The following is a 24,619-nucleotide window of genomic DNA, read 5'->3' on the forward strand; positions in this document are numbered from 1 at the left end:
TTACCTGTTCCTTTACTCCTCACATCCAATCTCCCTCACAATCCTATTGCTTCCTTGTTTGTTACAATATTCTTTTTGCTTACCCAAGATGCAACCAAATCTCTTTTTCAGACTAGTACAATCTCTCTCTATACTACATTTCTTTTATCCATTTATCCATTAGTTTTCAATTTGTTTTTTGGTGCTTCTCTGCTAATGTCCTCATGTTACCTTTCGTGAATGCGAACACCTATTAAAAACATAATCCCACTTCTATTCCATGACTTACCACAAATATTTCTCATCTACAAATTTATATCAGAAATATTTTTATTATCATAATTGTTAAATTCATTTAAACAACAGAGTCCAGCCTGAAGTACAATAGTATTAAACTGTAATATAGGGCACATTATGTTAAAAGCTAATGCATACTCAAGTGTTGAACAAACATCTGAAATCTCATGTGTGAACATACCCACATGCTTGTTGATCCATAAAGCAGTAAACAAAAGTGCAACAAACTCATTCACGCAACATAACAGGCTTATACACGGTAATGACAGGAAAAAATGAGATAACTCTTTACACCAATAGTATCACTGTTAATTATTCTGTTGATAATTGTGGTGCAAACACTTAACCTCACAAATGCTCCAATTTTCCATGATACAAATGTCTCAAATTTTTTTCAGTACAAACCCAAAATCTATGGTTTGTAATGGTCAAAGTATAAAAAAGCAAACATTGGTACTTAAAGTGCAGCGAATAAAAAAGTCAATGCAGGTTACTGCATAAATGTTTCCAGATGGATGATTTTAAGAACAATACATTCTGCCACTGTAGCCAGCTAGTGACCCTCATCATGCATAGAAAATGTCTTTCAATAGGAACGAAGCTCAGTTCAGGGTCGCTTGTCTTTTTGGTTATTCTTGGGCTTAAAATTCTTCTTGGACATGCCAGGAGGAGGGTTGGGGTTCTTTGGGATTGTCTTTGGTGGCCCGCTGCGACCTGTGCGACTCGCATTCTTGATTTTCTCCTGCGTTGTTTTCACTTGTTGCTCTTGTAAAGTCTGCTCCCATCTCTTAAAAATTATTTTGTTGTCAATATTACTTTTATTAGTATTGTATATACAGTATGTATAGCCTTTTCTTTAGAGTGATAAAATAAGTAGACAGTATTTTATTCAAGTCATATTTTCATTTATGGCTCAATCCTTGAAAATTAAATAAATTAATTAATAAAAATAAATGTTGTAGCCATGTATTTGGCATCAAATAATACCGTAGTTCCTTTATAGTGTTAAAAATTGTGATGATACTGACATATGATGATACTTATATATATTTCGAATTTATTTGCTTTTGTTTTGTAACTGATGCAAGAATTTCATGGACTGACCAATATAAAACCAGAATTGGACTGTTAGTATACATTTTCTGCTACAAATGCAGTGGCGGAACTCCCGGAGACAATGGAGTCATTTGCTGCCAGGTGCCAGCCCTGAAGGGGGCACCTGGCTCCATTGTCCGCCGGCCGTTCTGGGCACTGCTGAGGACTGGAAGAGCTGCATGGAGAAGAAGCGCCGCTGATCGCCACTCCACCTCCAGTGGCATAACTACGGAAGGGTGCACCCCCTGCACCCTCCATTTGCCGGGTGCCTGCTGAGTGTGTTACCAGCGGGCGTCCGGCTCCTCCTCTCCTCTCCTCTCTCCCCCCCCGGCCCTTCCAGGTGCCGCAGTGCACTATGGGAGTGACGTTATGATGTCAGTCCCATAGTTACGAGGAGCGGGCGCCGAAGACGGACGGCAGCAGCACTGGAGCGGGGTTTAAGGCAAGTATTGTTTTTTTTGTATATGTGTGTGCTTGAGGGGGGGTGTACTACAGGGAGCAGTACAGGGGGCACTACTGGGGGCTTACTACTGATGGCACTACAGGGGGCTTACTACTGAGGGCACTACAGGGGGCTTACTACTGAGGGCACAACAGGGGCCTTACTACAGGGGGCTTACTACTGGGGGCAGAACAGGGGCATACTACTGGGGGCAGTACAGGGGCATACTACTGGGGGCACTACAGGGGGCTTACTACTGGGGGCACTACAGGGGGCTTACTACTGGGGGCACTATGGGGGGCTTACTACTGAGGGCACTACAGGGGCTTACTACTGGGGGCACTACAGGGGGCATACTACTCGGGGCACTACAGGGGGCTTACTACTGAGGGCACTACAGGGGGCTTACTACTGGGGGCACTTCGGGGGGCTTACTACTGAGGGCACTACAGGGGCTTACTACTGGGGCACTACAGGGGGCTTACTACTCGGGGCACTACAGGGGGCTTACTACTGAGGGCATTACAGGGGGCTTACTACTGGGAGCACTACAGGGGGCATTACAGGGGCTTACTACTGGGGGCATTACAGGGGGCTTACTACTGGGCGCACAACAGGGGGCATTACAAGGGGCTTACTGGGTCATTACTACTGGGGGCATCATATGGGGGCACTACAGGGGCCTTACTATTCGTGGCACTATGGGGGCCTTACTATTGGGGGCACTACAAAGGCCTTACTACTGGGGGCACTATTGGGAGCACTACAACTGGGGGCACTTCAAGGGCATTACTACTGGGGGCACTACAAGGGCATTACAACTGGGGGTACTATAGTGGCCCTTCCTGCTGGGGGCACTACATAGGGGGACCACTACTGGAGGTACCACATAGGGGGACCACTACTGGACATACCACATAGGGGGACCACTACTGGAGGCACTGCATAAGGGGACCATTACTGGGGGGCACTACATAGGCAGGCACTGCATAGGGGTACCTCTACTGTGGGCACTGCATAGGGGAACCACTACTGGGGGCACTGTATAAAAGGAACTGCATAGGGGGGCGGCGGCAGCTGGGGCTAGCAGAGGTGCTTGGGGGGTGGTCAATTTTAATTTAGGGGGAGGGGAGGCACTAACATTTATCTTGCCTCCGGGCACCTGGGATGAAGTTACGCCACTGTACAAATGCAGAAATCAACTCTCATATGAAACTAACTTTATCATCATTTCTTTATCTGAAGCCAGATAAAGAAATGATGTAAGTCTTGCTATAACCTCAAGCACTGGTCATGACAATCTTCACTGCTCTTTGAAAGGCGACTAATTCAGTGGTGGACTTAGACGCGGGTGCGACTTCATGCAAATGTCACTACAAAGTCCTTCCCTAGTGTTCATCCATGTGTATGAATGTTTGTGCAAGGATTAGATATACAATCAGCATGTGTACACATTCGGACACACCATCGAAAACTGTACCAGGTGTCAGGTGTTGATTTACCATCTGAGTAAGGCCCAGTACCAGCCAGTGATTGATAAATGATCCTTAGGATCGCCCCCTGCTGCTGGTTGATCTTCTTGCAGGACTGTGAAGTTCTGCAAGAAGTGTAAGGAAAGTGAAGTATAAAAAAAGGACGATAGATAGATAGATAGATAGATAGATAGATAGATAGATAGACTCATTGAAAACACTGGGCGTCTGCGCATGCACTGCGCATATGTTCTAATAGTTAGCACCAGGGATAGAAACTTAAAACAAATTCACTGTATTAAATTATTTTTTCCAGAAATCTCCCTAAAATTGTTGATTTTTTTAAACAATCAAAATATGTAAATAAGAGCTACTGTATTTACCCCTTATTGAGTATGATTTTATTAACAATTCTTCATTAATACAAATATACTGAATCTAGGTTAAATAGCTCTTATTATACATAAAATATCAAAATTTAGGGGACATTTTTGGAAAAAATATTAGCCAGTTAAGTGGTTAAAAGTATGTTTCCATAATGCACATTAATACCCTTTTTACACCAAAGTTCCGGGTCTGACCCATGATTTGGAAAACGGTTTGGAAAACGGTTCCAACCCGGAACAGACCCGGACATTACCCCTTTATACAGTGTTGCTGACTTTGGTTATCCCCGGGTCAGCGCCGTTCACAGCGGACCCAGGACTGCAGTGACCTGAGTCTTGCGGCGTTGCAGTGGACACTTGGATATTATGTCATCTCCAAGTGCCACTGAAGCTCGCCAATCAGGTATCATGCGGCACGACCCTGGTCATCATTACCTAGGTCGTGCCGTTTACATGACCCGCACCCAACCCTGCAAGCTACCGGTGCTGGATCCCCGAGTCACTGGACCTGGGTTGATCCGTTTCCACTCTCAAAAATCCCAGGTTGATGCGCATTCACGTGCAAAAACCATGGATTTTCATGTCAGTGTAAAAGGGGTATAAGTGGAGGGCACCTGGATAGCAACCAGAATGCATGTAAAATTTCCAATAATCTGTTAAACAAATATGCTGCTTTTAAAATATATCTCAAAACATACACAAACAAATACATAAAGAATAATAGGCAGGGCCGGAGCTAGACTTCTAGGCACCCTAGGCAAAACCTCTGCATGCGGTGGTACAAGTGGCGGGTATAAAGATATTACAGACAGGGCCTGATTCAGAGTAGTATGCAAACCCGATGGTTTTCATGCTACTCTGACTGTGGGAGATCTGTGCATGTCCAGGATCTGTACTGCACATATGCAGGTCTCCCTCTGCAAGTTCGCTCGCAATTACCCCAAGCTGCAGCATGATTGACAGGCTGCGGCTGTTTGGGGGCGGGAAGTGGGCATGTCATCCTAGTTTTCTGCCAAGGTTAGGGTCTGCTTCTTCCAACACAGACTTACTGGCCTCAAACCAGAACTTTGAGGGGCAGTCTGAGTAACCTCAGGTGTTAGAACCTTATGTGAAAAAGCAGAAAGAGAACCTTTGAGAGATAACCTTACAAGGAATGAACGCAATGCTCTAATAGAATTGAGATCGGATCCCACAATCACTATCAAACCAGCAGATAAGGGCGGTGGGATTGTAATACAGGATACCGATGATTATATCAAAGATGCATACCGTCAACTCAAAGATGGTATGCATTACCAAATTATGCCTGGAAATCCCACCGCCCTGTTTCAGAAAAAAATACATCTATTGTTATGTGATATGTTGGAAGATGGTGTAATAAATAAAGACACTTTTAATTTTTTGAATGTCACACATCCGGTTGTCTCCACTTTTTATTATTTACCTAAGATTCACAAAACACTTTCTTTTCCACCAGGGAGACCTATTATTTCTGGTGTAGGGTCACTCACGAATAATTTATCCTACTTTGTTTTACAGAAACATGTCAAAATGCTTCAGTCATACATTAAGGATACCTCCCATTTCCTGAGGTTAATTCAAAATATTGAATGGAAAGAAAGTTATATCTTTGCAACCTGCGACGTGGAATCATTATATTCCAACATTCCACATGATAAGGGAATAAAAACTGTAGAACATTATCTCGAGGGAGATTCAAGTATGACTGTAGCACTTAGGAATTTTATTTGGCATCCATCAAATTTATTCTTAAACACAATTATTTCACTTTTGATTCACAGTTTTTTTTACAGACACTTGGTACTGCCATGGGAACCAGGTTTGCCCCGAGCTTCGCCAACCTGTACATGGGCAGTTTTGAGGAGGAGCATGTGTGGGGTCGAAGGCTTGGGGCGGACCTGGTTCTCTATGGCAGATACATAGATGACCTGTTTTTTATTTGGGGTGGGGATGCACTATCACTTAACACTTTTTTGGAGAGTTTTAATCACAATAATTTTGGGTTAAGGTTCACTAGTATCACTAATCCGCTCTCAATACATTTCTTAGACATTGCGTTAACAATAGGTGATGACCTTAAGATTCACACACAAACATATATAAAAGAGGCCAACCAAAATAGATACTTAAACTATAGAAGTAGCCATCTACGTAGATGGAAAGAAAATATCCCAAAAGGGCAGTTCCTTAGGCTAAAAAGGAATTGCTCAGAGGGTAAGACCTATGAGAAACAAGCTTTGGCCCTTTTCGGCTCTTTTTTGGAACAGGGATATCCCCAATAAGTGTTAGATGATGCCTATAATGAAGTAGCCAATTTAGAGAGGAAGCAATTGATGCATGGTAAAAAGAGAGAAAAAGAAAATGAGGATAGATCCTGTGCTTTTGTGACACAGTTTCATTCATATTCATATGAAATAAAAAAAGTACTTAAAAAGAACTTACCCATTCTTAAATTAGTTAATCACATTGGTCCACTCATTGTACCTCATAAATCAATAGTTTTTAGAAAATCAGCCAATTTAAAACTAAATCTAGCACCCAGTCACTTTAAAAGGGACAAAAAATATACAGAAATATGTAATACCTGGCTCCCCCCTAAACCATTGGGTTTCCACAGATGTGGTAAAGATGCGCGTATCACATGTAAACATACAGAGAGGAAAATAGTAGAATTTAAGTCCATCACCTCAGGCGAAACATTTCAAATTAGAGATTTTTTTAATTATAGATCGACATTTTTGATCTATGTGATTGAGTGTAGATGCGGCCTGCAATATGTGGGCCGCACCACGAGAACCCTGCATGTTCATTTTATGGAACATAGAAGGAACATAAGTAACCAATTAAAAACACACACTCTATCTAGACACGTAGGACACTGCCAAGGGGGGGTATGCAGGGCATCACAGTGAAAGCTATAGATCTTATAAAACCGACCAGAAGAGAGGAGGGGACAGATTTAATGTCTTGTGTAAACGTGAAGCATATTGGATTTTCCGATTACAAACTCTATACCCTCAGGGACTAAACGATACAGTTGAACTAAATAATATCCAATAAATGTCTTAGTGATGTAGAATAGTAGAATATAGACAGATCAACTTTAGAACCAGTATTTCCAGAAGCCTTCGCTATTAGTGAGGTAGAAGAGGTTAATTGTCCCCACTGGCTGGAAATTATATAGGTCAGACTGATTAAGTAACTCACGTTCTATGGCTATATGACTGTTGTATGGGTATATTGTACATCTAACAGCATTCTGGACTTTAGGTTGTACTACTGAGTTATATGATTAGGGTTAGAACAGAGTCCCTCCTCGTGTCTCTGATATGTATATCCTGATATAGACATCTTCTTCTCTCTATCTCATCTCTTTTCTGTTATTATAACTTATGTTTATGTATCATTTAGCATTGTTAGTGTCATTGTTATATTATATTATACATGTTGAAATAAAATAGATTTCCATTATGCTGTTCGGTTAGGTGGAGCATCATAAACTGTGGTTGAAGATTGCAGAGGATTTAGATAAAGCAGACCAGATAGGCGGATATTCCGTAGTAACTCAAGTTCTATTTATTAGTTATAGGAAATAATGACTCAAATTAATTACAGTAGGGGAAGGGGGGTAAATAGCAAGGATTATAAAGATAACTGTGTTTAAATGCGTAAGAGATTTTTTATTGATATTTTAAAAAGTGTTAATATTTGTTATTGAATTGTATATATATATATATAAATGGGTTGATGATTGTAATCAATAGTGGGACATACATTGATATCAGGTTGCGGATTGGTCTTTAAATAGAAGTATATATAGGCTGGATACGAATTATGTTGATAACCATCGTTACAAATATCCAGTATATTTGGGATCTAAACCACCTGACATCATGTGTCCTAAAAGATACAGTCTAAAAGTGTCAAACTGTTGCAATTATATATGGGATACAATTTATAAAAATGGTTAATGGCTATCTGTTCCGACTATATCTCTGCTAAAAATATCAGAACTAAAAAAGTATGAAATCTATGTCAGAAAAACCTGGCTCGTAATGCAGCAGCTGTTTACACACCTGACATCTGAATAATGCCTCTAATTAACAATCAGCTGAACAAACAAGAGCCATGCTGATTTAAACTGAACTGCACCATTACCATAGAATTCTGTCTCCTGAAGAAGCCGCCGTTATTCCTAAGGTGGAGAAACGCGTAGAGAGAAGGACGGGACGTGAGACCGCAAGCCTGGCAAGTGAGTCACTGACCACTTTACACGGAGGACGAACAACAACGCTGCACGCTGCTCACCGACGGGTGATTGCATCGGAGCCGACCCCTCTCCTCCGTGGATTAATGTGAGGCAGTGTGCATGTGAGAGCCAAGTGAGGATCACAGCGCGATATATGGTCATAACCGGATCGTGAGTGAAAACCCTGTAAAGCATGCATGCTTGAATGTGCACAATTTTCAATTTCAATTATTTACATTTATACTCTCTGATACACTAAACAGAGTTGTCTGTGGCTGTGCGGTCTACACGTATTAGGAGTGGCTTCAAATGCTAGAAACAGCCACACGCTCTAAGATGAACAATCTATAAGCCCAGCTTCAAGGGCTCAATCTATATTATATATTTTAACTCTTTTCAGAATATCACTGGACATTGACAGTCCCCTTAAAATCCATATTGTGCCATATAGGCTGGAATACATTTATTATGGTGTACTAACTAACATTCTCTGAAAGTCTCAGACGTGTGAGAGATATTGATATACATTTATGTATACACGGACCACCTAAGAGCTACATATACATCATTATTTTCAATGTTATCTGTGATTGTACTTATGCAAGTTACTATAAATTGTCTTTGTGGCTATACTTCTACAACATATCTTGCAGGTCCGTTTTCTCTGCTTAGTGCAGATTCTATGTAATTTTATCAAGTATTGCTTATTTTCCTATTGATTTTATCATTTTCTCAGTTATATTTAATTTTTCTTTATATTTATCTACAATGCTTTCATAGCATCTCCTGCTGAATTTAATTTTCATCCCTTTTCTCTTTTTTTGTGTGCTTATTTTAATTAATTTATTGTGGTCTTCTTATATTAATAAATATTAGTATTTTTATCGCCTGTCAGTCTGTACTTTCGATTTCTTGGCATTTGTTGGGAGGGTCCAGATTCCTCCAATTCTATGACGGCTGCTTTATACTAATTAATCCCCTGGTCCTCAACACACCTCTTACATATCCTCTGGTCCATTGAGGTGGATACAGTCCAGCGCCTACTTTTGTTGTGTGTGTACTCAGATTGACGATGGTATCAGAAGATCCGATGCTGTTTCTTAGGATATAGCACTCGGATCTGCGATGCAGTCAGAAAGTGTCTATTACCATACTAGTTGTGCAATACCATACTAGTTGCATGGGGGAAGAAGTCGGGAAGCCAACGGACGGCATCCCGACCACTTGCTTCCCGACTGTTTAAACCCAGCAAGTGTCTAATGACAGGCGTTGAAATCCCAACACCTGTCATTAGACCTACGCCGGGAGCTCGACAACCAGCTTACCGATCGAAGGTAAGCCAGGGCGCCGGGCATGGACAGCCACGGGGGGTAGGGTTAGGTTTAGGGCTCCCGGGGGGGACTTAGGGTTAGGCTAGGGCAAGGGGGGTTAGGGTTAGGCACCCCCGGGAGGAGGTTAGGATTAGGCACCCTCCTGGGGGACTTAGGTTTAGGCGGTGGGGAAGGGGGGATTAGATTTAGGCACCTACAGGGGAGATTAGGGTTAGGCACCCCTAAGGGAGGGTTAGGGGGGGTTCAAATTAGGTTAGCATATTTGCCTTAATGACCGATCGTGATTTCCACCTCTGTTGGGCTTTCACTGCGGCCAGCGGTAAATCATACCGATCCCGTTGTATGGTATTGCACGGTCGTTTCCTAGTGGTTGTGCAATACTGTACAACTCTGAATCAGGCCCATAGTGCTTTATAAAAGGAGTAAATTAGAATTTATGATTGATTGAGTTTTTCTGAGTTGGTTTTCAAAATACTACATTTCATCATTGATGTGACTACGTATACGGGCATATTCAATTAGATGCGAAAAGTCCCTTACTTTTCGCATGCCGAACTTTTCGCCGACATCGCTGGTTTTCCATGTGAAAAAGTATCGCGCTCGTCCCCGCTTTTCACCGTATTCCATTCCACAGACGCGAAAACGTAACCATGCGAAACACAAACAGGCGAAAGTGCTGACAGTTTTGGAGAAATCAGCCTGACACCCCCCTAAAGATGCATTAACATTGGGGATCATGGTAGATGCCCCTGAATAGCCCTGATGAAGCTATATGGAATTCTTAAATGCTCTCATTAGCTGCTAATTTGTGTCTTTGCACAAGTGGTGAAGAACAGCATTTAGCACTTTTTTTGGGTGGAAATACAGTAACTAGTCCTAGCAAATTTGGGGTACGTGAAAATGGGTGCAAGCATGGTTAAAAATTGCAAAAGGTCTTAAAAAGCGTTAAAAACGCACCTTCAGCAAGCACCTGCAATAAGAAAAAACCCTCCCCCATACATGCAGACCCCCCCCAAAGTCTATTTCGCTAGTTTTTAAGTTTGTACCTCAACTTGGAACTTTTTTGCCCCCTTTATCAAAGTCATTTTTTGGGTTGTTCTTTATTTTTTTTTAAGAATTTTTTGACGCAGTTTACCTTTGGGGACCTGTCCTAAGAGTGCAGGGTGGTTTCCCCACCTATGCACCCCAAAACCGCAATTCTGCACTTTTTTCCGACAGCTATTCATAGGCGAAACTTTTCCGCCGGGTACATTGCATTGCGTTTCCGCACCTGGCGAAAAGTTGCAACAATTGAATACGGAGATAAGTTTCCGCTGGCGAAATGACGTCATTGGCGAAACTTCTTCGCTGAAAACGGCTTTTTGCCGCTAATTGAATACAGCCCTTAGACTTTATAAGTGTCATGGTTTGTTATTTTATATATTATTTATACATATTTCAGTTATGTTACTGTTGATATAGCTTTATACATATTGTATTTGGTTCATCTGTTATAATACATTTGAAAGAACATTCCAGTAGTCTTTGGAAATGTTTTTAGAGCATCGCGCAGCCTATTTTTGTATTGCATATGACGTTTGAGTCTCCTCCAAAATGCTGGAAACTGCAAACTTGTGTATGTAGCCTATTATGAAAATATGTCTCTACATTGGGCCTGATTCAGCCCTGTGCTGGCTCCATCTCCTGCACATGCAACGTTTTGACAAGGTGATGGGGCCACCACCACCATTCCAGGCAAAATGCAGGGCCTGTAGGGCCCTGCCCCCTGGGTGATGGCACCGCTCGCGCACCCTTATTAAGATATTGATTTTGATTTGATGTCTATCACTTATAGTGGAGTTACACATGTTACAATGATACTGGACCAACAGATGAATATTACCTGTAATATGGCCGGCACAACCATAGAAAATCAAACACTGATGAATTCAATTCTTATAATTATATTAGCATTCTCCCTGTGCTGTAAACCATGGGTTAATGCACATTAACCCACTGATACCGCATAAACTGCGGAACCAATGAGTTCTCCCAACGTGTTAACCTGTGAGTACTTTTTCTCGCTGACTTTTCCACTCAGCTCCTGAAAAATATCCACCTCTGATTGACGCGGAGGGTAAACCCAACCCCCCCCCCCCCCAAATGTAATTTCCCATCACGGGTAATTAAAAGCAGGGTAATCCCTGTGGATAATTATAGTTCCCTCTATAACGCATATTCAATACCTTGAATCTTTTGTTTAATTGGTCTTTCCATTTTTCAACCAAACAGCCGTCAAGTAGCATCATCCTAAGGATTGAAAATACTTTTGTAAAACACATGACAGACAAATTAAATTGCTATTTTATTATTACTTTTGATTATTTTAATTATACATCTACAAGAACCGATAGCTGAAATAGAGAGATTACATTGGTACAGAACCTGAAAAATGGTAGTATCCACTCAAGAGCAGGTGGGACAAAACTTTACTACTGCAAGGAAGACTCAAGAAACCCTATGTACACCCTTTGCTATCTCATATATGGAGGTGCTGAGAGTATAATACCTGATTAAGCATTTAGCGGCACGGGAGGGGAACCTTTTTTCTGCCAAGGGCCATTATGATCTATATAACATTATTTGTGGGCCAGGTGCAGGCCACACCCCCTCCGCGTGATGTCACATGGGGACGGGGCCACAATCATCGGTAATTACAGCAATGTGTGTGACCGTCTGAGGCGTCCTTAGGATGCTCCAGGTGGCACTGCTGCATAGATTCTGGCTGCAGGGTGCCATTCTAGGCACCCTGCTAGCCAGATGAGGGTCAGATGGCTCAGGGGGCCAGACCAAATGATTGCGAGGGCCTTATACAGTCCCCGGGCAGGAGGTTCCCCATCCCTGATTTAGGGGTTTATTCACAAAGTGTCTGGCATTTTAAATATCATGTTTATGCCCGATATTTAAAAGGCCAGTGCTTTTACCAACTGTGCCTTGCTAGTAAAGTACTCCCCTTTTAAATATCGGGTATAAACATGAACAGTAGTGTTTGGTTTTACAACCCACAACTTTGTAAATAAACCCCTTAATCTTTGCAAATCCCTGAAAATAATCAAAAACATATATTTTTTTTTTTACCTTTGTGGACTTTTTATTAGGATTCAAATTTGTAAAAATAGATCAAAGGGGTCTAATTTGGAAATATTAACCCTATCCTCAAGCATGTGAGATAATTAGTACATCAGTCAGTTTAATTATACCATCTGTGCACAAGTATGCAAGTCCTTAAAACCTGGACATTTAGGGTGCCTAGAGGACCGAGTTTGGGAAACTCTGGATTAGAAAGAGAACTGCATACACGTGGCCTCCACTGCTGCATTGTCTGGCTGATGACAGCAGTTAAACTTAGATAAGTGTATACGACTATAGACCCTGGCTCCTGGAGATTCACATCTAAAAGGTACTTATGTGGTAGATGTATGAAACAGTGAAAAGAGTGGAGAAGAGTGCCAGTGTAGAAGTTCCCCACCAATCAGCTTTGAGGTTGCATTTATCAAGTACATTCTATAAAATAATAGGTAGGAGCTGAATGGTTGCCATGGGCAACTTCTCCACCTGCCCACTTCTCCACTCTATTCACTGTTTCCTACATTTACTCCAATAGGTTACAGATGTGTCCTCATACATCTAGCCTCCTTGCGTGTTAAACATCCATTCTAGTCACACCGTGCCGTGGCGTGACTCGGTAACACCAAGCGTCTTTTCGTGTGCTTCTTTCCTTTCAAATGCATCTTAGTCGCACAACAATGTGAACAGGGGGCCTGATTCAGACCCGGTCGCAAGCACTGGGCGCTCACAACCGGGTCAATGGTGGCCCAGAGCGCATGCGCACGACGGAGCCGGCACTCCGTCGCTCCGGGGCTCGCAACAAAGGGGGCAACCTGTCGATGTTGAGTGACAGCTCGCCCCCTTTGGTGGGTGGGCTGGGTGGGTGGCCGCCCAAACGGAGGCGTTCCCATGAGAACGCCTGTCGTTTGAGTGCCACCCCAATGACATCACAAGTGATGCCAGTGGAGAGCTTCCAGCTCTCTGGGGCTTGCGGCCATGAGACCCTACCACAAGGGTCTTGTTGCAAGCCCGATGGTCTTGACCATCGCGACCATCAACCTGGCCGCTCGCTATAGCTGTGGGTGGCCAGGAGGCCGCACAAGAATAAAAAATAAAACTCCCTGATTCAGAGCGAGCACTCTTTCAGAGCGTCCGGCTCTGAATCAGGGCCAGGATGCACAGGCAGCTTCTGCTGATTAAAATGATATGCAGTATGCCTATATTCTGTGTGTGACTGTGGGTGTATCTGCATGTAAAATTCTATGTTACAGTGTCATTGTTGCTGACACTGTAACGTAGCATTTTTCATGCAGATACACCCACAGCTGCACACAGAATATAGGCATGCTGCATATCATTTTAATCAACAGAAGCTGCTTGTGCAACCTATTTGCACCGTGGTGCGAATAAAATGCATTGAAATGATGTAAGAAAAGATGCTTGGCGCTACCAAGTCACACAGTGCTCACTCGTTATGTGTAACACGACTCGTAGCACACGGAGGATAGCTTCCCTTTAGTTTACACCACCAGTCAGTGCACTGAAAAAGTATGATGGGGATGCCTCCAATTTTGCACTGTTGACCTTCATTTCCCACAATGAGAGCAAGCCACCTTTTGGTTTTTACCCTGCTGAAGCCACAAACGTGTGTCTACTATATTACAGTATGTCTGCATTATCTTTTGATCCACTCATTGTCTATCTGAATGCCTTGAATGTCAACATAGCCCTTATATACAGTTTCTACCTGTAGGAGCCTATTCTTTAAGTTCAACGGGCCCTAGTTTCCGCATGCTTTAAGCAATGGGCTCATTAATCATTAGTGGCCAGATGTGGTTGCTGCATATTTAACATACTTTGAGTTTGTAAACAGGATCTGATGCCCTCTTCAGGTGGAGTTAGATCCCAGAAGCCCACTCATTCCTATTTAAAAAAGATTAAATTCTGATACCTCCACCTCCAGTTCACCCATGCTCACTTACACTGCCCGTAGTCTAAACTATTACCACTTGAAATAAGCTGTGAAAGTGTAGGGGATAGAGATCAAGGGACAGCTGCTGGTATTTTAATATTCACCACCACAACTCGCACAAGTTGGATACTTAATTATTGGTAATAAATAGGATTCATAAACACCAACATGGAGCAAAAATGGAGGAGCCATGATGTCACAATCTTTCAAATATGTCTTTTGCAGCTTTCTACACTTGCCTATAATAACATGACCTCAATGAGTAGTTGAAATTTGAGATTATATAAACAAACATTTACCTTGAACGCCACTGGTAACACATTATTAGCACATCTTGGTTGGGAAGTAAATGGGGACACTGGCAAGATGAATTGGTAATTAAAGGAACTTGGGATCTGGGGATCGTTGTCGAAGACTTCAGTGTCTCTTTGACTTGAACTACTGTGGTTATTTCATTACAGTTGCTTCTAGTGACACTTTTAACTTTTGCATGGATTACTGAAAAGTCGACAAAAAAAAATAGATGTAAAATCACTGTAAACAATATCTGTATATATCACTGAGCACTGATGTCACCACTTCCATTTTTATTTGGAAAGTTTGAAACAATGCACTCTCTGCTGTAAATCAGTATAGGTATTAGAAATCAACTCGGATTTCAGTGATCAATATACAAGTACTCCTTATTGACTATTAATAGCCATATCATTTGCAGTGGGAATTCCATTGTCTCACATATATTTTATATGCTCAAGGAAATAAAATCTAAATCCATAATTAGATAAAATATAATATATAAAATTGTATCAAATATTTATAATGGCTACATGTACGGGGAAAATAGCTCCTTTTTCCCACTAAGTAAAAGAAACCAGTTTTGGTGAATTTCTTATTTTACTCCAATATTTGTCTCCACTATTTATCTTTGAGTCCTGGACATTCATCACCATAAAAATCTGCTTGAAACGTATGCCTTGAGAGACCTAGATGCTTACTTTATGGAACTAACTTTATGGCAACAGGGTGTCCTAGATTTCTGAAAAATATACATGACCCTTACAGATGTGTCCTCATACATCTAGCCTCCTTGTGCGCTAAACAGCCCTTCGAGTCGCGCCATGCCGTGGCGTGACTTGGTAGCATTGATCTTCTTTATACCTGGTGAGTCTTATTCACACAGTGATGCGTATAGTTTGTACAAGCAGCTTCTGCTGATTAAAATGATATGCGGCGTGCCTAAATTCTGTGGGCAACTGCGAGTGCATCTGTTTGCGAAACGCTATGTTAGTGTCACAGCCGATGACACTGTAACATAGCATTTTGCATGCAGATACACCCACAGTTGCACACCGAATATAGGCATGCCGCATATAATTCCAAATGCATTGCAGCGTGAATAAGACGCATTTGTAGGTCGGAAAAAAGTTGAACGAAAAGATCCTCGGCGCTACTGAGTCACACGGAGCTCCTGCGTTATGTGTAGTGCGACTCAGGGCCATAACTAGGGTAGTGCGGTCGGTGCCATCGCACAGGGCACCACAGGGCAGGGGGCGCTGTTTGGGCCTGTCAAATTTCTGTTTATTATCATTCTCATTTGTAGCTTCCTCTTATTTCATCACCAGCATCTCCTGGCCTCTCCTATCTCTTCCATGGCCCTTCCCCATAAGGCCATTCCCCTTTTCTGGGTGCATTATATCCCTTTGAAAAATGAGGGGGGCAACAATGCTCTTTCTGGCACAGGGCACCAAAAAGTCTAGTTACGGCTCTGGTGCGACTTGTAGTGCACGGAGGATAGATGTATGTGGACACATCTGTCATTTCATCTGTGTGGTATGGAAGTCTAATTTAGATATCATGGTGAAATGTAGTCTTCTATTGTATTTGGTGACATCACATGTTGTATGCTCATCAGCATTATCTATAAATGAATTGGACCTTAATGAATAATGTGACTGCACTGGTGAAGTTAAATGCTACACGCTACACACTACAACTTGCATGCTAATTTATATGGTCTTTAGAGATGCCACTGTATTTGTAAGAAATCTGTTATATGAAGGAGCAGGTATACGTCTCAAGCCCGTAGGGGTGGGCAATAGTCGGCCACAGTTTTAATATTAGCCCATGCTAAAACTGTTGCAAGGCTTGCTGGGATATGTAGTTCAACAACAACTGGAGGGCCACTTATTGCCTATCCCTGCCTAGAGGGTGCATTTAACACAGATTTTTCTTTGCAGCCCCTGAGGCTATGAGGAAACGCACTAAGTACACCCTCTGGGGCTTAACGCTTGGGTTAGCGAGCCTTGATCGAATATCTTAGGGCTGAAAATTAGCCCCTATATGCCAATTACAAAGCAAGGAATATCCCTGAATATATTTCCCTTCCACAACTGTATCTCATTATCATAATCTCAATGTCCAAAATTAATTTTAACTTTGTTCCTCAATTTTCAGAGCTCTAAGAATATCTGAATTCTTCTCATTAACAGTTTTACCAAGTTTAGCAGATTAGAAATTTCTACTCTTAGAGGGTGTCTACCAGAATGTACAGAATGTCGACATGTCAAATGTTGACATCCACAATCCACTCATGGGCTTGTTTGCTTTAGAGATGGCCATTGGTGGGTTATCCATCGATCTTCACCATGATGGCACCATTGGTGGTTAACCTCAATGGTATGAAACTGTCGAAAGAGAACCATTGATGGGTTCACCCACCGATGGTCATCTATGCTCTATTACTCACCTGGCAGCGGCCAATCAGAGGTGGGGATGGGGCTTAGCAGATCACGTTAGTTTAGTGGTGAAGCTAGGCTCTATGTTGCAATAGTTACAAAGAAAAAGAAGGGTTCCTTGCCATCAATGGCAGAGAACTATTGTATCTCCTGAATTGATGACAAAAGCAATGGCCATTAGTGGTTAATCATTGATGAGTATCCATAGTTTCCATCCCATACTCTGAGTTCTCGGTCACTTATTTGCTATCTGCTAATCCATACGAATGAGCATGCCAGGCGGATTTTGGTGAGCCTATTGGTAGAGAGGAATGGTCAGAGATCTGGGATTGTACTGCCTCACATTACATATGCATTCAAATTAAACAGAAAGGTTCAAAGATACTTTACATCTGGTACTATGATCTATATACACTTCCACTTCCCATAATCCACTTTGTGTACAACTAAATTATTAATTACAACATTTTACATTATGTTGCACAAGTATCTACCTTTCTAAAAGATATATTTCAATAACATAAATTACATAACTTGTATCCAACAGCTAAGTAATAAATGGGATTAATTAAATTAATTCTAAATAGGATTCCAATGATGTTGCTCATCCAAACAGCAGCCTGCTTTCATTCACATTTGCTGTGTCTCAAATTTCTCAAATAGCACCAAAGGTAAATGTGAGCACTGGGTGCCTGCTAAAAACAATGGATGATGAGTTCAAGAGCATGGACTTCACCGAAGTACAGTACTCTTATACCCCTTTTTCACTGCCGCAATAACCTGGGTTATATCCTAGTCTACCCGTGTCGTGGCTCAGTGGATAAGGGCCCCTGAAAAATAACCCAGGTCCAGTGACCCAGGAATCCGCCCTTGTTGCGACCAGGGTTGAACCTGGGAAGGACCCGGGTAACGGTCCGGTGTAAATGGCATGACCCGGGTCAAGATGACCCGGGTCATGCCTCAAACCAATGGATTGGCTGGCTTCAGTAGAACTTGGAGATGACATCATCTCCAAGGGGTCTATGTACTAAGCAGTGATAAGTGACAGAGTGAAAAGTGATAAGTCTGTGATAAGTGCCAGCCAATCAGCTTCCAACTGTCATCTCACAGGCTGTGTTTGAAAAATGACAGTTGGGAGCTGATTGGCTGGCACTTACCACAGACTTATCACTTTTCACTCTAGCACTTATCACTGCTTAGTACATAGACCCCCAAGTGTCCACTGTAACACTGGAAGACCCTGATCTGGTGTGAGCGGCAGGACCAAGGAAATAACCCAGGTCCAGCCTCTGTGTAAAAGGGGTACAACCCGGCTCTGACTTGTTCTCACTCGATGCTCAGTGTCTTATGTTGGAACCGGATTTTTGGTGAAAAGGGGGTATTACAGGGAAAGGGGCATTTGGGTACAATTTTATTCATAATGGGAAAACCATTTAATCTTTCACAGGACAAAAAAGTTTAAGAGCTACTGCTTAAGGACTACAATATAAACCAATTACAGTACATTTTATGACACAAATAAAAGCATACAAAAAATACTAATTAAATCTTATTAATAAGGCTAATGAAGGTCTAAAATTAACGGCAAGACAATTTTATTTGTTTTTGTGATAAAAAAGTGGCAGAATTCAATGGCAAACGCAGGATTTCTAGAGGGGGTTTCCAAATGCTTGATTTTAGAGTCCATGAAAAGGGCAGAATTAGTACTTAACCAGCTTTAATAAGCGTCATAAAAAGTGTATTGTGTGTCATAATTCCAGCATATAGAGGACCAGCGATCACAGTAAGCCACTATATGCAGCAGTAGGGCCATCCTGTCTGAGCAGAATGTATTTATTTTAGATGAGGGCACCATTCCAGATTATTGGAGCAAGTCTGGGAGCCTGGAGGAACAGCAGAAGAACCTAGCACTGCCCCAACATATATGTACATATTTGGCTCTATAGCAGTACATCCCTAACAGTGCATGTTTTCCAGATCTCCTAGTTGGTGCACAGGTTATTTATTACTGGCTGATACATGTTAAAAGATCCACAGGTGGTGCTAATTATTTCATTTGTGATACTGCGAAGAACATGCAGCACTAGTAAAATTATATTATATTACTATTTCTATTGTGGTCATGGTGTGGGCTGGGGAGCAGGGTTTCCAGGCTGCCGGAAACCCCCCTACATTTGCCTATGGAATTGATTGTATTGATATTTACAGTACAAATATATTCAAGGCAAATATTTGTCTAATGAGCTCTTCATAATCATAACAGCACTGGTGACATTAGATTTACAAAGTAATTGGATGCTTCTTTGCAAGAATGGTTACCTGTGGCTATAATGATTTGATGTTACAAAAGGAGATATTGTACCAGGCGATTAATGTGTACAACTTCCGAATTCAGATATGAATTTTTCTTACTCCCTCGAAACATATGGGGAGATGTTTTCTTGTTCCTCTAGAGAACATAGGGCCTGATTCACTATGGATCGCAATTGCGATTGCAGCTGCGTAATCGCACTCAATGAAGTTGCGAAAATATGTTAATACCTGCCACAGCTCAGACAGCATAGAGATGCCCACTGCTGCTTTCTCATATACGTAATACCTGCGTATACATCGGTAACATCAAAGCACATCGGCCCATCATGCACAGTTACAGAAGTCTGACCCTTCACAGAAACTACAAGTCTCGACGCACGCAGTGAATACTCAAGCTGCGTAGGCAATTGCAGTGGCAAATTTGTGTACGCCAATGCAACAGCGTTCAAACTGACAGGCACGTCTGCATTTCTGTAACCACTCCCCCGTCACCACCCTCAAACGCTCACAACCTTTCACTCATTCTGTGATGGATTCCTATCTGCATGCGTAATTGCAGTGTGATTGCAGCGCATGTACAGTGTGATGCATACGCATGTGCAGTACTGAACAATCGGGCGATCTGCATACGTAGTTGCAATTGCACATGCTGCTGAATCAGGCCTATAGATAGAAATTACGAAAAGATGGATTTAATTGATCAGTCTTTTTTCAAGCTGCTAACAGTGTTACAATACAGCAGGGTGTATTAGAAGACAGTTCTTGATGTTAGATTCCCCTCTTGTATACTTCCCATAAAGATCAGTTGACGCTATCATGTAAAAGAAAAATAGAGATTTATTTGACGCTAGTGCCGTGTCACACAGCAATCTGCTGCTGCACCTATAAATCAGGGCCTGGTTCCATGTATAGAATAAGGCAAAGAAAAATGCTGTGTATATTTAAAAAAATCTTTTAGAGTTTACTCAATGCAATAAACAAATAATAAAATCTATAGTGTATACCTGTGGCCACAGGATATTATCAGTATAAGCATGCTTCACTATAAAATAAAAGTAAAAATACTAAGCCTTTGGTGGGGTTTGGTACGGGATGCCGGCGTGTGGGATCCCGGAGGTCAAAATCCCAACTCCAGTATCCCAACAGGGTTAGGATACCGACACCTGTTGGTAGGTATCCGAACCCTCCCTCTCTCCCTACGTTAACCCTCCCTCCCCGGTGCCTAAACCTAACCTCCCCCTTAGTTACAAAACTTAACAATCCCCTCCCCGCACCCTAAACCTAACCCCCCCCTGTACCTAACCCCTAACACTAACCCTCCCCCTAACCCCGCTACTTACCTTCGTGATTCCTGCGGCCAAAATGCCGGTGCCGGGATTCTGACAGGTGTCGGGATTTCAGCCCCGGTATTCTAAGCGCCGGTATCCCATGTGCCAGCATACTGACCGCTTCCCCTTCAGTGATCATTTAAATAGACTAGTGCTGGAGACACCATTTACTGTCAAAAAGTCCAGGTAAAAGACCACTGAAGGCTTGTTTTTTTTTCACTTTTTTATATAGTAAAGCATAATGATAATATCCTGTGACCACAGGTTGACACTATAGATTTCATGGCTGTAAGGTAAAAATGTATAGCCGGTTTCCACTATTGCTCATGTTTTTAATTGTTTTTTTCATATTTATTTATTTATTGCATTGAATAAATTCTAAAACATTTTTTAAATATACACAGCAATGTTCTTGCAGAACACTTATTTATCTATTTTATTGACACTTGATAGAGCAGATTCAATTAACAGCAAGTTCCCATAGCAGTCTCATGCGATGTGCGCTTAAGTATTCATTTCTGGATTTGGCTGTACTGTAAACATTGCTCCATGAGGGGTTGGGTACGGGATGCTGGCACTCAGGATCATGATAGTTAGAATCCTGACGCCGGCCTCCCAACAGGGTTAAGATACCGACACCTGCCGGTAAGTACCCTACCTCTACCTAACCCCACCCCCCCACCCCGCAGCCTAATCCTAACCCTCCCCCTAGTGCCTAATCCTAGACCCTCCCCCTAACCCCAATACTTACCTTCAGCAGTCGGGATGCTGGAGCTGGGATTCTGACTGGTGTCTGGATTCCGGCGCCGGCATTCTGAGAGCCGGCATCCCGATATAAATAGTAATTATAATAATATCCTGCAGAAGCACATTACACAAGACTCCTATAGGACTTTACACTCATTTGAACCTTCCCCAATGTCAAAACTGCATTTACCAAAAAAAAAAAGCAGAAGGAAATCACAAGCTTTCAATGAGACTTTCATGCTATGCTATGCCATGTCAGTGGATTACATAGTAAGGTTGATCATGACAATGTAACATGAAAAAGATATTCAGCCCCTGCATGCATGTATGGCCATAGGGTTGACCAGCTGCATAACTAGCTTCACACAGCAAACAACGCTTTGTCAGGTTAAAATAGGCCTGGACAACATGTGGCACTCCAATAGGCCTGGATAATAATAATTCCCAGCATGCATTGTCAGTTGATAAATGGCAGGTATGCTGAAACTTGTAGTTTCACAACAACTGGAGAACTGCTGATTGTTCCTAGCCTGGCCTAAGGATGATATTTATCTAGGTTTATGCCTAATAGAAAATACTCCATTGCTTTTCTGAAGTACTGTACATTATTTCTCTATGTTTTCTCTGCATGTACTGTATTCATATCAAAAGTCACTTACCATAGCTGTAATTTTTTGCCAGGTACATTGTTAGGGTAGGTTTAATTGTTGTGCATTTGCAACGATCTGTAAAGAAAAAAGACACATCGTTACAGTAGCGAAATGAAACATAAATGAGTTAAATGCTACTTAAGATATGGAAAACTAAATGTATTTTTCACAACTAGACAAGAGTGACTGGTAAATGATGAAATAAGTGATCCGGTTTATACTAGAAACACCTGACAGGCCCGCATGTGGTACAAATTAGGATAAATAATACTGTATCAGTTATCACAAGAAAATACAGACTTTACCCATGTTTAAACTTTTGCAGTGATTCATTCTTGGTTTTTCTGGGACTATGACATCTTGTGTAAACTCGATCCACTTTATATCTAAAAAGAACAAGCCATCATTTGCCAATGAAAATAACTGCACCATGCCAAACACACCAGGAGTAACTTGAGTCTTTAAATACACCTCTTGAACCGGACAAGATGATTTCTCCACATCTGCAATATAAATACTTTTAGTAGTCTTAAATAAATCTTTCTTAGGAACTGGTGTTTTTCATGGCTGTATTACATTATTGTTTTAATAACACTTTTTTTTTAATTTCAATAAAGTTGCATAACTATATAAAGGCAACCATTACACTGAGTGTTCCAGTTTAAGGTGTCCAAACTAAACAAAAACAAAACCAAAAAAAAAACTGATGGTCCAAACAATTTCCTTTTTAGCTGGTCCAGTTATTTAAACAGGTGCTAAAGTAATTTCCTCTCATTAGCACACACAGGAATGCATGTTCCTTAGCATGCAGAACTGAAATCTAGATAAACATAACTGATTGACACTTTTTTTTATTCAGTTTATGTAAAAAAAAATGTACTACCTATATCAATGTTATATTGTCAATAAAATAAATTACTTATGCCTGTTACTTTGCAAAAATTCATCAAATATAAGTAAAGTATTAGTTGGAATATTTCATTGAAGATTTTAAAGACTAAAATAAAGTATTAAGGAATTAGTTACAGCCCCAATGACAGATCATCTGCTCCCTTTACCTTCAGGGATATCAGTGACTATGGCTTCAGGAGAAATGCACACTCCACGGTCATAGACTGGAAGGTCATCACATGCTAGGTTGTCTGGCCAGCTGTGGTTGTATCTCTTCATGATGGGCTCACATCCATCCTTAGCTCTTTGGCACACTGACTTACAAGGTTTAATTGGGTCATGAAGGAACTCCAGGGTGCAAATAGGTGCATACATGGCACACAGAAAGAAGCTCAGTACAGGGCTGCACTTGATGTCAACCAGCTCCTGGTATTGTTCTATAGCCAGAATAGCGTTCTCCTGAGTGCTGTGGTGCAGGTGGTTTGGCATTTTGGTAATATTCCAAGGCATATCTCTGCAGATGGGGATTCTGACGGTCTCACATGGGGCAGAGTGGGCTCCCATCTCCAATACACAAAGTACAGCTACAACCAACAGCATCTCTGCAGTGGATCTTCTGTGCTTCTAACAATTACTATCTCAGGTTAAGGTCTAGTCAGGTTAGTTGCAGGAGATAATTGTCAGACAGCTTGATGAGAACATGGAAATATTGATGCCAGGCAGTCCCTTGCAGTAGTAGATTACAGGCTGAGAAACCTTTTCCCTCCAGCTTCCCAGGCTCCACTGCAGATAAGCGTGGACATTGTACAGCCACCTTTATAGCAGTGCCACCAGTGACGTGCAGCACTTCTAGTTCTTAGATGACTGCATAATTCAGATTTTCCCTTTGTCAGACACAATTACATCATCCCTACTCTTTTACTCCCAGGGCGACATCACTAAATTTCACTTTAATATCCAAGATAAATTGGTCTCCTCCTCCTCCTAACTTTCTATCCGTCAGTGGTGCAGCAACAACAAAGGTGCCTCTGCCACCTGTCCCAGCTCTGCAGATCTAACACCAGCTGAGGAAAAGCTTAGAAGAATAAAGTGATGCTATAATAGCAGAGTATATAAATATCACCTCACAGCGCTCTCTCCTCCTCCCTCTCCTCGCTTATACCGGACAGGAGGAGTATACAGTATATCGTTCCCAATACCCAGCTGTTCCACAAGAGGGACGTGCAGGCAGCATCTGCTGTTATACACGTTATAGATGGCAATCGCATCTGCTTTACACTATATGCATTCAGTTTAGGCAGATTAGGCAGATTGCAATTTTGCAACACTTCTATCTTAAAGGATTTCTTATAAAACAGGTTGCTTGATATTACAATGATATTACATTCAGATCGATGTTACAGGTTGCTAGATATTATTACAATATTACAATGATTCACATCGATGTTACAGGTTGCTAGATATTACAATGATATTACAATGATTCACATCGATGTTACAGGTTGCTTGATATTACAATGATATTACAATGTTTCAAAATAATATTACAATGATTCAGAACGTTGTTGAATTGGTTATTGCAGAAAGAAAACTCAGTTATATACACACACACACTGTTCAAGTC

At 41.6% G+C, this 24,619-nt stretch overlaps 1 protein-coding gene across 2 annotated transcripts; it reads right to left on the bottom strand.

Annotated features, from left to right (window-relative positions):
• Window positions 1-352: 352 nt before the first annotated feature.
• Window positions 353-24,076, bottom strand: SFRP4 (secreted frizzled related protein 4). 2 transcript variants are annotated; one of them, XM_088478144.1, is made up of 6 exons: window positions 23,163-24,076; window positions 22,410-22,490; window positions 22,114-22,179; window positions 14,631-14,829; window positions 11,498-11,561; window positions 353-1,063 (listed from the first exon to the last, which is right to left on the bottom strand). In XM_088478144.1, exons 1-6 carry the CDS (start codon window positions 23,593-23,595, stop codon window positions 884-886), a joined length of 1,023 nt encoding a protein of 340 aa, XP_088334270.1. In that variant the 5' UTR covers window positions 23,596-24,076; the 3' UTR covers window positions 353-883. The 2 variants fall into 2 exon arrangements, with proteins under 2 accessions (XP_088334270.1, XP_088334271.1); XM_088478145.1 differs by lacking the exon at window positions 353-1,063 and adding an exon at window positions 3,187-3,410.
• Between the last annotated feature and the right edge of the window lie 543 nt (window positions 24,077-24,619).

This window comes from Taudactylus pleione, unplaced genomic scaffold (assembly GCF_031769625.1).
Source record: "Taudactylus pleione unplaced genomic scaffold, aTauple2 ptg000208l, whole genome shotgun sequence".
In the NCBI taxonomy this organism is placed as follows: Eukaryota; Metazoa; Chordata; class Amphibia; order Anura; family Myobatrachidae; genus Taudactylus; species Taudactylus pleione.